Source organism: Cyprinodon tularosa, unplaced genomic scaffold (genome assembly GCF_016077235.1).
Source record: "Cyprinodon tularosa strain WSP-4 unplaced genomic scaffold, ASM1607723v1 ctg69, whole genome shotgun sequence".
In the NCBI taxonomy this organism is placed as follows: domain Eukaryota; kingdom Metazoa; phylum Chordata; class Actinopteri; order Cyprinodontiformes; family Cyprinodontidae; genus Cyprinodon; species Cyprinodon tularosa.
In genome coordinates, this window is record NW_024039440.1 from 2,385,841 (window position 1) to 2,400,913 (window position 15,073).

General features: G+C 38.3%; 2 protein-coding genes across 2 annotated transcripts; both read right to left on the bottom strand.

The window, feature by feature from the left end:
• Positions 1 to 1,026: 1,026 nt before the first annotated feature.
• si:ch211-132b12.7 (uncharacterized protein LOC564531 homolog) lies at positions 1,027 to 6,986 on the bottom strand. Its single transcript, XM_038267898.1, has 4 exons — positions 6,770 to 6,986; positions 4,121 to 4,303; positions 1,781 to 1,962; positions 1,027 to 1,578 (listed from the first exon to the last, which is right to left on the bottom strand). Exons 2-4 carry the CDS (start codon positions 4,293 to 4,295, stop codon positions 1,027 to 1,029), a joined length of 909 nt encoding a protein of 302 aa, XP_038123826.1. The 5' UTR covers positions 4,296 to 4,303; positions 6,770 to 6,986.
• Positions 6,987 to 7,692: 706 nt separating this feature from the next.
• On the bottom strand, positions 7,693 to 11,658 carry LOC119771839 (cyclin P). The gene is made up of 9 exons (XM_038268021.1): positions 11,416 to 11,658; positions 10,619 to 10,741; positions 10,395 to 10,470; positions 9,974 to 10,143; positions 9,779 to 9,877; positions 9,171 to 9,326; positions 8,859 to 9,017; positions 8,604 to 8,782; positions 7,693 to 8,509 (listed from the first exon to the last, which is right to left on the bottom strand). Exons 1-9 carry the CDS (start codon positions 11,539 to 11,541, stop codon positions 8,341 to 8,343), a joined length of 1,257 nt encoding a protein of 418 aa, XP_038123949.1. The 5' UTR covers positions 11,542 to 11,658; the 3' UTR covers positions 7,693 to 8,340.
• Positions 11,659 to 15,073: the final 3,415 nt, after the last annotated feature.

Sequence of the window (15,073 nt, forward strand, 5' to 3'; positions counted from 1 at the left end):
CACTTCATTAGTTTATCAAGAGACACACAAGAAAAACAGGCACACATTCCTAACTAAGAGCAATAAATAATTTATTTAACAGTCATCTATTTTTGTTTTTTAATTGAGTTAGAGTACTAGAGAAAACCCAAGCATGCAAAGGGAAAACGTGCTGTTCGAATGCAGAAAAACCTTAGCCCCTTCTTGCTGAATGGTAGCATAACGGTGCTACCACCAGCGCCACTGTGCCGCCCTGATTAGGAAAACGGGATAAAAAAAAACAAAAAAAGAGCAAAGATCTCCATCAAAAGTCCCACTCCATCATTGATAGATCTATTGGACCCAAAGAATGACTCTTGAGGAACACCCGGCATGCTGAAACCTATGCAGCGCGTTTCTGGACGATTTTGAGTACTGACGCAATCTGGGTTGGAGATTAGGTTGGCAGGAGCTTAATGTGTCTGAAATATGTCAAACTTTCAGACGCATTGCAAACTGCTACATTTCTGAACAAAATAAATGTAAAAAAAGCTTGATCCTTTATAAAAAAGAAAACAATCAAAAGAGCAAGATCAAGAAAGGCAGGAGGTGATGCATTAAACAGTACGGTTCATGAATTCTGAAATGCTGCTCGTCTATTCTGCCCGTGTCATAAGAACAGATTTTTAGAAAAATATACCAAAGATCCTTTGAAGCGCCTTACTTCACATTTACAAATAGGCTACAGTACACGATCACACACACAGCAAACCATGCACAACCATCAACACACAAAATACCAGAGCAGGCGTTCTCCTTAAAGCCACATAAACAACAGAGAAGCAGATAATTGGTACGGATCCATCTGTTAGCTACGGTCATTCAGCACAAATACCAATACTAAAGTAGTTTAACATCTATCTGAGAGTAGTTATTAAAGGGGTCCAACAGAACCACATGGCTAGTTACGCTTTGTTTTAGAGGCCAACATGGATTAATATTAAATTGATTTTGGTAGGTTCTGTTAATGAAGGTTAACTTCAGGTTGGAAATGTTTATGTGGTCGCATTAAAGAATGCTGGAGCAATGCAAGTTTTTTCTTTGGACTTTGAGGAAAACAAGAGGAGGAGAGTCAGAGGACACCGCATGCAGACTAGAGATGGATGGAGATCCGAGGTCTGTGGAAGAAATCCCAAAGGTGGAGGAGGGCAGACTGTTTCTGCTAGATGGAGAACTCAACAGGACAGAGTTTGAAGCTGTCGGCTTTAGTTGGTTGTGATGGCGCTCCTCAGACAGGCCTCTACTTACTGAAGTTTCTTCAGTCTTACGTTCAGTGCACACCCTTTTGCTCAGAGTTTGGGATTCCTGGTCAGATGTAGACTTGTCAGGTGGCTTCTTGGTAGGATGTGGAGCAATGCGAGGGTAAGAGTTCAATATGGGGAGGTAGGTATTTTTGGCTTTCTTGCCTTTGACACTAGAATTCAAAGGCTTGAGGTGCTGCAGTGTTGCTGGCATGAAGCTTTGCTTGTCAAGAATGATCATATTTGGAGAGACAGCATGGCTGATTATCCTCATGCTGTTACCAATGCTCAGCGGACTTCTTTTCTGGGTGACAGCTGGCTGCTGGAAGAAGAACACTGTGAAATATTTTCACTCATTGGTTGGATGGACTTGAACTGATAAGACTTTGTATAAGGAAAAATAACAACAGATGTTCTTTGAATGTTTTTTCTTTGGGTTAATATCTCATATCAAAGTTGTACCGTATTCTCTGGTTTGACAACACGTCATTAACCCTCCTTACCAAATTAGTTGTATTTACCTTGATGATATAGACGGGTGGATGGGCCTGATTGGTAAGCTTCACAGAAGGATCTCCAGTGTTTCTGCTGCCTTGTGTTTTGGATTGACCTGAGTGTGAAGCCTCAGCATGTTTTATCCCTCTCCTTTGGCTGTTGGTGCTACTTTGGTCCTCAGCATCTGTCTGCTGCCAGTCAGAGCCCTCTGGAGAAAGTCAAAGCACTCAGAACGGACTAACAACGCTCAAATCAGGGCAACATAACAACTTAAAATTCCGTAAAAGTTTGAAAACAATCCACTGGACTTGGTTTCTAAGGTTTGAAGACGTTTCGCTTCCCGTTCAGGAAGCTTTCTCAATTCAAATGTCTGGATCCGCAGTGAGTTTGAGGCTTTATATAAATAAGGCTTTGTATTGCTTGGAAACATCCAAGGTATGTGGTGATACCACATACCTTGTATCACCACAACCCCCACCCCATCACAGAGGAACAAAGTACCTCCTCTCTTCAGCCAGGTGAACAATCCCTCCTTTAACGACCGACCCTTCACAATCATAGACAGGTTTCAGATATTACAGGCTAACAATGGATCCAAACGACTCACTCGTCGGTTTCAATTGCATGTTTCCAAGCAATACAAGGCCTTGTCAGCCTCAAACTCACTGCGGATCCAGACATTTGAATTGAGAAATCTTCCTGGAGGGGAAGCGAAACGTCTTCAAACCTTGGAAACCAAGTCCAGTGGATTGTTTTCATACTTTTACGGAATGACTATGACCTGGATGACTGAGAATCTTCATCAGCAAACTTAAAAATTGTCCCTAATAAACAATACACGATAGAAACATTCTATAAATTTCTATTGAGTTGTCTGATGTACTACCAACACCAAAGCATGGTGCATTTCTGCATATTCTTCCATTTCTTAATCTGTAATCACTTCTGGGTTGTCAGTAAGACTCTCCGGCACAGCAAATTAGTTTTTCTTGTTTAAGAGGGGTGTTAGGATTGAATGCGATGGGCGAATGGGTTTAAGCTGCATCTGAAGTAATCTGGGGGTTGCGCTACTCTGCCAAGAAGCAAGGATCTCCTTTTATCAGTCATCTGATCAGGATGTCACCTGGGTGCCTGCCTTTGGAGGGTTTTCCATGTGTGTGAGGAGAAGCCTGGGTATGATCTAGATTTTAGAACCTGCTATTGGGACTATATGTCATTATTGGCTGAGAAGGCCTTTGGATCCCCCAGGATGAGCAGGAGGATACCTCTGGAGAGAGAGATGCCTGTGGTAACCTTCTGAAATTGTTGCCCCCTTAATCTGATCTTGATAAGTGGTGGACAACGGATGGATGGAAAAAAAATCAAAAGGTATTATCAAAATTAAAAGAGAGGCTATGCATTTTCAGACTTAAAGGTATAGTGGAGGATGCTCTTTTTCCGGGTGGGTCATCAAAATAAGCGTGCTCGTCCCCATTTTCACTTACCAGTGGTGAGTCTGACATATGCTTCTGAAATATTGCAAATCTTCATTTTGAAATTAAGCTTTAAAGAGCGATGCAAACGGCAGCTTTTAAACATAGCGTGTACGAGGAGAACCAGGCTTTTGCACGCTCTCGTATGCATTTAATAGGGGTTCTCTCTCACGAGCAGGTACAGGGTTGTGCATATGCACTTACAGTTAATGTTTTTTTTTATCTGTTTTTTTTTGGGGGGGGGTTCAAATCAAACCTAGTTCAGTGAAATAATGGAATTTATTTTTCGAATAATGAAGCAAAAAAACAAAAACTGAACAAAAATAATCCGTTTTCATTTTTGTTTCAGGACACATTAAAACAGAATTTAAGATGGAGGATAAATATAAAAAAAAAAAAAAAAGCATTTCATTGCAAAGCAAAGAACTTAGTTAATGTGTTGTTTTCATCTTTAGGTTGTTAAATTATTGCCTGTAGAACCTATATCAGACATACAGTATGGGCTTAACTTTCAATTTTTGATCTGCGCTTGGAGTCAGATTTTAAGTGCTTTTTAACCAAAAATAAACAGACTAATTTGATAAATTTTCTAATAAGGACATTTTTTAAATCTTGAAATAAAAACTGGCAAAAGCAACTCAGAAAAAACAAACCGTCCCTCACTTCTGTCCGCCATGATGCCTCCACCTCATTAGGTCACAAAGTTAAAAAAGGGTCAGTCATGAATTGTCTGCTTTTTCAAAAAAATCTATAAAAACCCTCCAATGGGAAGGTCTGGGATCAATCTTTTAGACAGATGTCTGATAGACAATGAGTCTGATGTATGTATATTATCATCATTTTACATGGTTTATCAATACTATATGGACACTTCAGAGGGTAACTTCAACTCACCAGAATACCCAGAGTCTTTTTCAGAGCTGCAGCTGGAGCCCATTCTGTTGGAGCCATTGGCACCTTTAGCGTCACGAATTGCCAGCATGGTGGTGCTGTTGCTTTTATCTTTAGCATTCTTGATTGTTGGTGCACGGGGATCACTATCCTTTAAGCGAGGCTGCTCTTTCGGCATGACGGCCCCTAAAAGAAAATATGTGGTATTTAGACTGTCAGCTGTGCATGAAATAAAAACAGAAAAACTGTCTGCTGCATGCTGGTAAACTTCAATCAGTAAGTTTTAAACTTTTTTTGGTTTTGTAGAAGTCAAAACCAAACACTTCATAATTACTTCAGTGAAGATATATCAAATAGTCAACATGTCTGTTGTGAAAATATCACCTTTCATTGGAATTATGACACTGGGTGCTCTGCAGTGAACCTGAACCTAATCTGATTTGCTTTGTTGTTGGTATTTCGACAGCAATTTGTCCAAATGCCAATGCACATTAAATTAGGGATGCACCGATCTATATTTTTCACTTCCGATCCAATAATTGATTTAGACATTTGCAGATCTGAATACATTTCCAACATCAGAGTTCTGTTTGCTTTAATGCTATGTTCACTGCTGTTGATTTTTTGATAGAATGTCTCAAACTCTTCTCTTCAAGCTAGTAAGATATGTATGAATGTACTCATTTTTATCTCAAAGGGTGACTTGAGATTAGTATGACAACAGAAAATGAGGTCATAAAATCCTAACATCAAAACAGTACAACACGTATCGCGTTAACAGGACAAATTCCAATAAAGAGGTTAACTTTTCTGCTGTCCAAAAGATTTTTAAATCTAACTTCAATTTGTTATTTTATTTCTATTTAATTTTTTTTAAATAAATTTCTGTCATGTCAATTCCCTTTTATTCTAACATTGTATGTTTCTTACATGAATGAAAAGGAGCAAGAAGAAGACAAAGCTTATAATATGCCCCTTTCTCCAGACAAAAAACAAAAAACAAAACGTAAAATATAAAAATTTTTCTAATTTACAATATAACTTCAAGCCACACAGGCAGGTCATGTTTTGACAAAAACAAAAAAAATCAAAATTATATTTATTTTTTATATTACATTTTTCATAGCAGTGTATAAGGTTTAATTGTTATCAATTTTAATTGTTTGTTAAATTGATGAAGAGAGGAGGAGTTCTCTATATTTAGAAGCAGGGAATTCCACAGTTTGACTCCAACATGGAGATACCCATCTGCTTCTGGGTCGTTCTGACAAAAGAGTAAAGTTAAGTTTTCTCTGACAGGATGAATTGGATTTAACTAGAAACATACTTTGTACAGTTTGAGGCAAAAGCGAATATGTCGCTTTATACATTATGCTAAATGTTTTTAATTTTATAGAAATATGCAGTTGCTCTGAGTGGGCTAATAAACAGCAAATTCTGTCAGGGATCGTTTATGTATCCTGTTAAAATTAATATTAGCTCATAAGGTATCATTTAAATTTGCTCTAAACTGATGTGAATGTAAAAAAAAGTACTGACCAAAACACTTTTAGCTCAAATTGAAGCATGTCCCACAAAAAGTCTATGGATAACATCAACTGGACTGCAAGGGGTATGGAGAAACCAACGTGCCATAAATTCAATATATTTAAAAAGGGGCAACATTTGTGTTTTCGTATGTAAAAATTTAAATGTAACTGGAGTAACATGCGTCAAAATAATAAAAATAGTTACATCCTGGTATTTGTACTCATCTGCAGCTTATCCAGGTTTTACAAAAGTTTCGACTTAAAGGGATTTATACAAACGCAAACACTTTTTAATTTTCATTGATACACAGAGGCCTATGGTTGAAATATGTTGCAAGGTAGGGGGGGTACACATGGTTTAAAAAACTAAACTTGGGAGAGAGGAACGGGGTTGGTGATGTTTATATCTGATTGATGTAGTTTCTCTATTTTAAACAGGAACGTATCTGTGATTACTCTCATCAGTGCAGAGCTACTGTGACTGCAGCCTGGGGATGTAACGAGTCTAAACAAAGGCACTAGAACTACAGAAATATTAAGAAAAGACTCAAACAATAATTTTTTCCAAAAAATTAAGGCATGTTTTTCCTTTATTTGCCTTGCATGATTAGAAACAATTATTTTACTTTCACAAAACAAATCATCTAACTGCTGGACCTACCTTTCATACTTTTTATTTCAGGAGGGACAGTTGTAAATAAAAACATCCCCCTTTCCAAAAAAGAAACAAAAAAAATAGAAAAGACCTCAGATTAAGTCGTGACTGTTTAAAATATCACGAGCTGCATTCACCTGTAACTAAAAACACAAACATGTAAATAGTTTGTTTCATTGAAAGCAAAGAGTAATGAAATAAACCACAGAGATTTGGTTGCCGTGAACGCACCACAATACTCTCTAAGCTCGGTTTTTTTTTAACCTTCCTGCACCTCTTATGTTATGTAATGATAAACTCTCCAGCAAATATTAAAGACAATATATACACCACGCTCAAAATGTACATTTTAAACCCCAATATGAGGTTTGCAATCTAGAAAAAGGGGAAAAGTTACAGTTTACTAATGACAGAAACAGTGAAAGCTGGTTAATCATCTGTTTTAAGGAAAAGCAGTGCTGAACTTACCTTTAGGTGTTGATCGATAAAATCAAATGGTTTTTTCCAGCCTTCAGGTGTGTTTAACAGAAACGGGTCAATCAGCAGCGCCATGTTACAGCTGTTACAATCGGACCTACAGTATAAAATAAATTCATGTTTCTTTGTCACAGGCTATGATGCAAAGTAAAAACAAACTAGACCGAAAACGGGCTGAGATTCCGCAATAACTGCCATCAAAATAGGGAGGTTAACAAAACTACATCCGGTTATTTTCCAAAATAAAGCTCCTGGGTTAGTCAAAAGTTTGAAGATAAAAGCCAGTTTTTCTTCATACAACCTGCTGCATTCAAATATAGTGTTTGTTATTGTTGTCTATGATTCGTGCAGTTTATCACGGAGTTGCTGTTTTCCTGATCGTTTAGTGGTTTATTTTGAAATTAGCGAAGCTATACGTCCCTGTTATGCAGGGGCGGAGCTAGATGGGGGGCCGGAGGTGGCCATGGCCACCCTTGGCTGCCCCTGTGGCCACCCCCACCAGAAGCCAATCAAAGGGCCGCAACATTCATTGGTCAATGAGACGAGTATAAGAGCCAATTAGACAACAGTTTGCATACAGTGTGGCACTAAAAAGAGCACTTAACACAGTTAACAAAAAATCAGCGTCTTCTGTCATTAATTTAATCCAAACATCCATCAACTGGAACAATGCAGTTCATTAAATTAAAGCACACTATTCTAAAATATGGTTAAGCTCCAGCCATACCTTCTTTTGTTCATACCTTTACATTAAACATTCAAATTTGTAAGAACAGCTTAATTTATGATTGGGTGATGAAACATTTAAGGCGCGTTAGGCACGTTTTGAAAAGGCTATTGGGATGTGCCTGGTGAAAAAAAAAAGCAAATGTTTGTAACAGCTGTCAGGCTGCAGGAGAAACCAGTAGGGCAGGTAGAGCCTTTATTGCATTTCCTGTGATTTAATGGCTTATGTAAGGCAGACCAGGAATACAAGTTAAAACTTTAACAGAAGACAATCTATTCATGTATGAGCAGGGTTTTATCTGTGGGCAATTCCCCCCCCTTCAATCTACCAAGAGACAAGTTTTATTTCTCAGACATGAAAACCCAAGGCCTGTGAAAACCAAATCCATGAAAATTGTCAAAAGTAAAAAATTAAAACTTACACGTATCAATTTATCAGTAAATAAACTGGGGCTAATCCATAGCAAAAAAAAAAAAAAAAAAAAGAAAAGAAAAAAACAAAGACACAAGAAAATTAAAAAGGAATCAAGACATTGCAGCAGACTTTATTTTACATAAAAATATTTCAAAGAACTTGACAGACAGCCCACACACTCTCCACAATTAATAAGACAAATACATTTCAATATAATTCAAGTATTTTAAATTGGCTGCAAGATAAGACAATAAAACAAGTTTGCCACATGCGCGGCTAAATCTAAATCCCATTTAAGCAACATGTTAATATTTCAACATTTAGTATGAATTTTTCACACTTGTGAGTTCCTCCTCCTCTGCAGCTCCTCACAAGTGATGGCAGCCTAGTGTGAGCTTAGCAGAGAAGCAACTCAGACGTGTCAACTGCAGGCACCCAGCAGACCTGCAGCATTAATTAGACCTGGGTGTCTACTGACTTGTAATGTCTCTGCGGATGAAAATTTGATGAACGTAGCACAAGTCTCTTGTGTGCTGGCTTTGGCTGCAGCACCAGCAAGAATATGCATGATCCTCAGCAGAGTAGGCTCACTGGAAAATAAAGCACAAGTCAATGAAAAGATCCTCTGCAAAAAGTTAAGATCAGACATTCATGGTTGCAAAGAAAGATGGAGCAATGACCCACCTGCCAACGTGGATGCTGGAAGCCAGGCACCACGCAGCCTCTCCCTCTGGTGTTGAACACTCCTGTAGAACTTGGCGGGCCAGGCAGAGGGCTGCTCCAGCCAGCTGTACGGGCAGAAACACCACACACTGGCCTTCCAGCAGAGAGAGCTCCAGCAGATAACGAGCCACCCACACCACCTGGAGGCACAGGTGACACGTCCAGCTTCACCAGCGTACAACAGCGAACGGAAGACGATGCAGGATGAGGATTTACCGTAGCACTACAGCGAGCCACAGAGGCGAACAGGAGGAGGAAGTGCAGCGGGGGACAGTGGGAGACCTCAAAGTTGAGCGCACACAGAACTTTGCGTTCCATCCGCAGAAGCTGACGTTTTGTGTAGGTGTGGTCCATCAGGCTGCAGAGTCCAGCCACCTGGAGAAGAGGAAGCTTTAAAACAAAAGCTACCAACTGTTCATGAAATATGCCATGTTGGTTCCACCTGTCACAATTTTTAACCAATTAATTGCACATTTAAAAATGTTAGCAACTACAGCCCTATAGCTGGACAGGAGCGAGTCAGCATACATCTGGGAGGAGGCTTTCCTCTTTCTTTGCTGCAAGGAAGAGGCAAATTATGCCAAGGAGCTGCAGGTTGGCTGTGGTCACCTTCAGCTGTCGAAGGGAGCGGTTGAGGAGGTGTACTGCCAGATAGAGGGTCTCTTCCTGGAACTGCAGCAACTCCTGACAGAAAGTAAATACATTGCCCTTATAATTAACAGATCAGCCATGATTTACTCCCCCTGCATCAATTTGCATATTTAAATCAGTGGTTCTCACATCTACAGCTTCAATGAGTTAGAGAAAAGGTTATTGCCATATTTAAGAGCACATTAAAACTGGACTCTTTTAAAATCATTTATTCAATCAAAAAGATATAAAATCCTCTTACATTTTAAGGAAATCTGTTTTTTTTTTTTTTTTAACTAAACTTCAGACTTGGAAATTTGAAGCTGGGATAATTAAGAAAATTTAATAGAAATCAGAATTTTGAGGTTTATTACCATATTAAAGCTAAGAATCAAAATCCTTCCCTTTCCCTACAGAAACTCAGTGGCAAAGTTAGTTATTAAAGTTATGTTTCTGTTTCAGGATACCAGTTACAGGTGTAATTTGGAAAGCTTTTGAACGCTCACATGGACCCGAATGATCCAGTCTACCAGGATCGCTCGAGTGGCATCAGTGAAGTGGCGGGAAAGATCAGCACTGGGGAGGGAGTTTCGCATTTGAGTTTTCTAAAATCAGAAAATAAAACATATTTAAAAAATTTAACAAAGCAGATGTTGATTCGTGGATGTCCATCCTCCTTCCCCAGGGAATGACTTGCTCACCATCATATCCAAGAACACTTCCCAGGCATATGTTCGATCCGATAGGCCCAGTTTCTCAAGCGCCGTTTCTACTTCGAGTCTCAGTAAACTGGGAACCAGAGCATGGAGGCTGTGAAGTCCTTGCAGGCCATGAGGGTATAGCAGCACTGGAGCCTCTACACAGCCCTCCGCTGCATATGAAGAAAAACTCATTAAAAACATACAGCATAATTTTTGTATTCGAAATTTAACCTCAACGGAAATTAATACATTTTTAATTTTTCTTTCCGTTGAATTTGATTATGGGAATTACACATTTGAAACTACGTTTTATGCCATGGCCTTCATCTATTTAACCCAGACACTATATGTAGTTTATCAAAAATTTATATTTCTAAGATAAAAAAATAAACTATTCAAAATAAAAATTTGAACACTCTACCAGCCATGCATGTCCTGCTGTCTTCATGGAAACCCATTAGGATGCTTTCACTGGTTTGTGCTGATAGCCTTCGTTCCTGTTGGGAATGAAGAGCATGGACATCACAGCTAGGAGGACTAGAAGTTGGGTTGGTTAGATCACAAAGATGGTTTAAAAGCAAAGACTATGAGTTTGGGAACAAAAGAGCTTTAGGATGAAGGTGGTACACAGGACAGAAGGCCTACCCATCTGTGCTCTGGCTCCAGTTTGACCGGGGCCGTCCTGGACTCTTCTTCTACAGGCTGACAGCGATCTATAGACCCACAGGCATTCGCCCAAGTTCGTAGTGGGGCCCTCCTCTCATCTGCCTAGGGGGGCAACAGATTGTCTCTGTTCATTCATGCTGATGTACATTTCTCAGTGCCTGCATCCTTGCATAAACCAAGCGGTCTGCAGAAATTGGAAATATTTTCCAAACTGCTGCTTTAGTCGGGTCCCTTTGTGAGACTTTTTGCTGTCCAGAAACAACAATCATCTAAACTCTTCTAAAACTAATTGCTAAAATCCATCAAGTATTTAAAGTTATATTTCTGAATTTGTCTGCTGTAGTTTTGCATGTATTCTGTAAAATAATAATTTTTTTCAAGTGTTTTCTTTTAATATTTGTTGACTCCATTTACATATGAGATTTCTATCATATTTTTATGGATATGTCCAGCTTTGCCACCCGCTTCTACAGTTTTTGTTCTTCCTTTGGCCCAATTTTCTAGATCAGCCACTGAATCAACCAAATAAAACTTCTCTCTCACACACAAAAAAGTTTAAATTAATTCATCAAAACAAAGACAAATGAAACCATATAAATTAAGCTCAAATGGGCCTGAGTGAGAAGACTGCAAGGCTTAAAAATATGAGCTTTTATTTCCTTTTCTTACAGGTAAAGATCACAAAGTTTGTAGGTCATAAGGTAAAACCATGTTACCTTTATAGATGATGTCATGATTGATTGACTAATGGTGATCACTGATCACACTCAGCTCACCTTTTTGTGCAAGTCCAGCATTGGCTTGGAGTCGCAGAACCCGCTCCTGGCCATGGTGACAGCCGGGGGCAGAGATCTGGTGCAGGGGCCTCTGCAGCTACTTACCGCGGGCTTCAGCGGAGGCATGGGAGGGACATAGGAGCCATGCTGCCATGGACCACGCTAATAAACACAGCTGGGAAACACTGATTGCATCTGACGCAAAGGTGGGCAGTTTTAAACTTCCGGCGGACGCTCATCTTGATCAATGCGCGCGACGAAATAAATGATTTATCACTATTTGTTTGAAGTGCAGCGCTTCTCTTTTACAGTAAGCATTAATATATTTTAATTAACTTTAATTCGTCCTAAATATAAAATTTGTTCTTTGCATCTTCAGTAGGCTATAGATCAGTTTTGAGAAAAGTGCGGATTATTTTTAGAATCACTTGGCGGAAAAAACACGAAAGAAGCTGAAGAGAAATCACTCAGATATGTACATTTTAAGTTCAGAGCACTTAGAGTAAAATTCTTTATAAAACCCAGATGTTCTGGTCCAAGTGTAGGATATACGATTATTTGAAAGCATCATTCTGCATATTTGCTACCTGCTATATCCATTCTGATTGACACTATAGTGTTTACACATTTTAATACCAAAAAATAAATAAATATAAATGTTATTGATCACAAATAATTTATTTACTGGATATGAAGACGAGTTGATGTAAGTGGTCTGAGAACAGGTCATCCAGCAGCAAAGGTATTAACCAGTAATATTTGGAGTAGGCTAATTTTTGGATCAAAATCTTACTTTGAGGTAGTTTTATTGTAGCATACTTTTTACTTTTAGATCTTAATAAAATATCACTACTCTTACTTAAGTAAAATGTTTGGCTTTGCCATCCATTATGAGTGCCTTGACTGAAAAACAAATCTTATAAAAAAAAAAAAAAAACCCCACAGGATGACCCGGAATTAATACGGAAGAGGATTAGGGCCATTCAATTATTTTGTTTAAAGTAACTGATTTTTAAATTTTATTTCAGTAAGACAAAAAAGTCAGAATTCTGACTTTTTTTCTCATAATTCTAACTCTAACCTCAGAATTCTGACTGTTTTCTGGCAGCTAACAAACATGTTAACGTCAAGCTGTAGCCATGTCTGTTTTAGAGATTAGCTCTCTTGTTTTAAAGACCTTCCTCTCTTCCATTAATTATATTGCATCACCGGGGACCCCCTCGGACACGTAAAAAGTTGCCTAATTGCATCATTTTCCACCAATGTGTCCTCCCAAACAACTCACTTGTCAGTGAAGCTGCATGCTCTAACACTCTTTCTTCATGGTGCCCATCTACATTAAGATCCAAAATTCTGAGGTTAAAGTCAGAATTCTGACTTTTTTCCCATATTAAACTGAAATAAAATTTAAAAATCAGTCAACTTTTTGAAATTTCTTCAGGGTCCCTAATACCTCTCCGTAAATTAATGCTCGTCATTTTTTTTGTACACAAGTACCTTAACCTACATAGACAGACGGAGGCCAAGCTGATATACAAAGTAAAGTGCTGGTTTCATGTTTTATGTTAAAAAGAAAATTTATTTGGAAAAGTGTCTCTTTTGCCTGGAATAATTTTCAATTACACGCTTTTGTATTTATTATATTATCAGTAAAATATCTAAACTAACACACAGCTTTACATTTTGGTCCATCTTTCATCTTAAATATAAGATGTTATGATCAGTTACCCAGTGGGCTACTGGAGTAGCCTTTTTATCAGATACTTTTCTACTCTTGAGTGCAATTAGTGGGTTTTCTATCCACTTCCGTCTGGCAGACTGTCCTTGAATTTTTTCTGGATATAAAATTGCGCCACCTATTGGTTTGTCTACCATAAGCCACCAATAATTTTGTCATTTTCCATATCCTTTGTTTTCGGGGTTTATACAGGAATGAGTAACTGTAATTTAATGCTCTTAGAAATAATCTTAATGCCATCAACAAGTACCCATGACGGCAAAATCCTTCTTCATCTTTACTGTCGACAGGCTAAAGCCATGTCCCGAATTTTTAATTTTCCAGACACTTTGAAATTAGCATTTTTCCCCATTCTCTAGCTTTTTCTCCGCTACCAATCTTCTTTTCGGAATATACAGCAGTTCCGTGCAAATATATTATTGGCATGTATCTGATGAATTTGTTTACGTAAACATAAAAAAATAAAAATAAAGCATTTTAAATGCCAAAATAATCACATTCAATGAATTTTAATGCCAATTAAGGCCAACATTTTTAACGATTTTTAATGACGTAGCCCTGTTTTTGTAAAAACATGACTCCAATAAACTATTTTTTAGAAGCAGATAGAAGCTTAAACATGGTCTGGTTTATTCAAAGGTCATAGTCTGTTTTTATATTAACTAATGTTAAAAAAACATACAAAACAAGCAAGAAAGATGAGATTTTTAAATTTCTAAGGTAACTGTTCTCCCATCTATTATGAAAAAATGTAGAGGAATAAAAGTCTTTTTGATTTAAACAATACTTGATACACTGAAATGATGTGGTTATGTAGAATATAAGTGAATATATAAAGCAAAGCATGAAAGACAAACACACAGTTTTGATCAGTAAAAAGGTTTACTGGCACATTATAGTTGCAAATATAAGCTACCATACTGTAGCAGGTATCACCCGTTACACTGTAAAGTCTTGTAAGAGGGTGGAAATTCCAGCTAGGACAGAGTCCTCCCTTTAAAGATTGCTTTTTTTTTCATTGCCCTCTGAGCATCAATTGAAAATAAAAGGAGGGGAAGAAAAAGAAAGGTCTCTGTAACAAGAATCAGGTATGACATTCCTGACCATTGATCACATTCAAATATACAGAGAAACATGTGAACTGTGGTAAAGCTGCAAATCAAACACTACTAAGCTACAGGCCTCCCCTTCTACTAATGATGCATTCACCAATAAGCTCCTTTTTCTTTTTTTTTTTGGTATTTACATAATGAAGAGGCACTTGTTGTGCCAGTGTATGCCTACAGGAGAGGTCAGGGGTGTTCACTTGCATGTTCAGCTGTGAAACATTGCTTAAAGCGTGGCCGACAGAGAGGTTCGATCTATGGCTTCACCGCCAAGTTTAAAAGAGTCCGGCAGCATCCCCCTGTGGCCATGATAGCAATGAAGGCAGATCCACTGTGGAGTCCATCAGTGCAATGGTTCTGATACGGGGCCCTGCTGAAGCAGGACTCCAGGACAGAGTATGATGACTGTGCCTGAGCCAGTGAGAAGAGGTGCTGGAGTTGTTTCAGCGTAAATCAAAGCCATTTGATCACGGTATTGTCTGCAGGAACTGAGGCCACTCAGTGGTCACTGCTGTGTTGAAATAAAACGCTGCTTTTTCCTATTTGAAATCCCTACTTTCACCCAAGCATCTGAACAGGCATTCTCTTTCACTCTACCAAGCACACAAACTTAAAATCATGCACAAACAGGCAAAATAAACTATAATAAAATTAAACTTAAATTAATCTGATGACAAGAGGGATATCCTGAAGAATGCTCATTTGTTATTACTAAAACTCTAACACCATCAGTAGTAAATGGAGGAAGTTTCAGCCCCATTATTCTTTAGGTTAAAAATGACCTGTTCTTCATCCAAATACTATCAAGAAATAA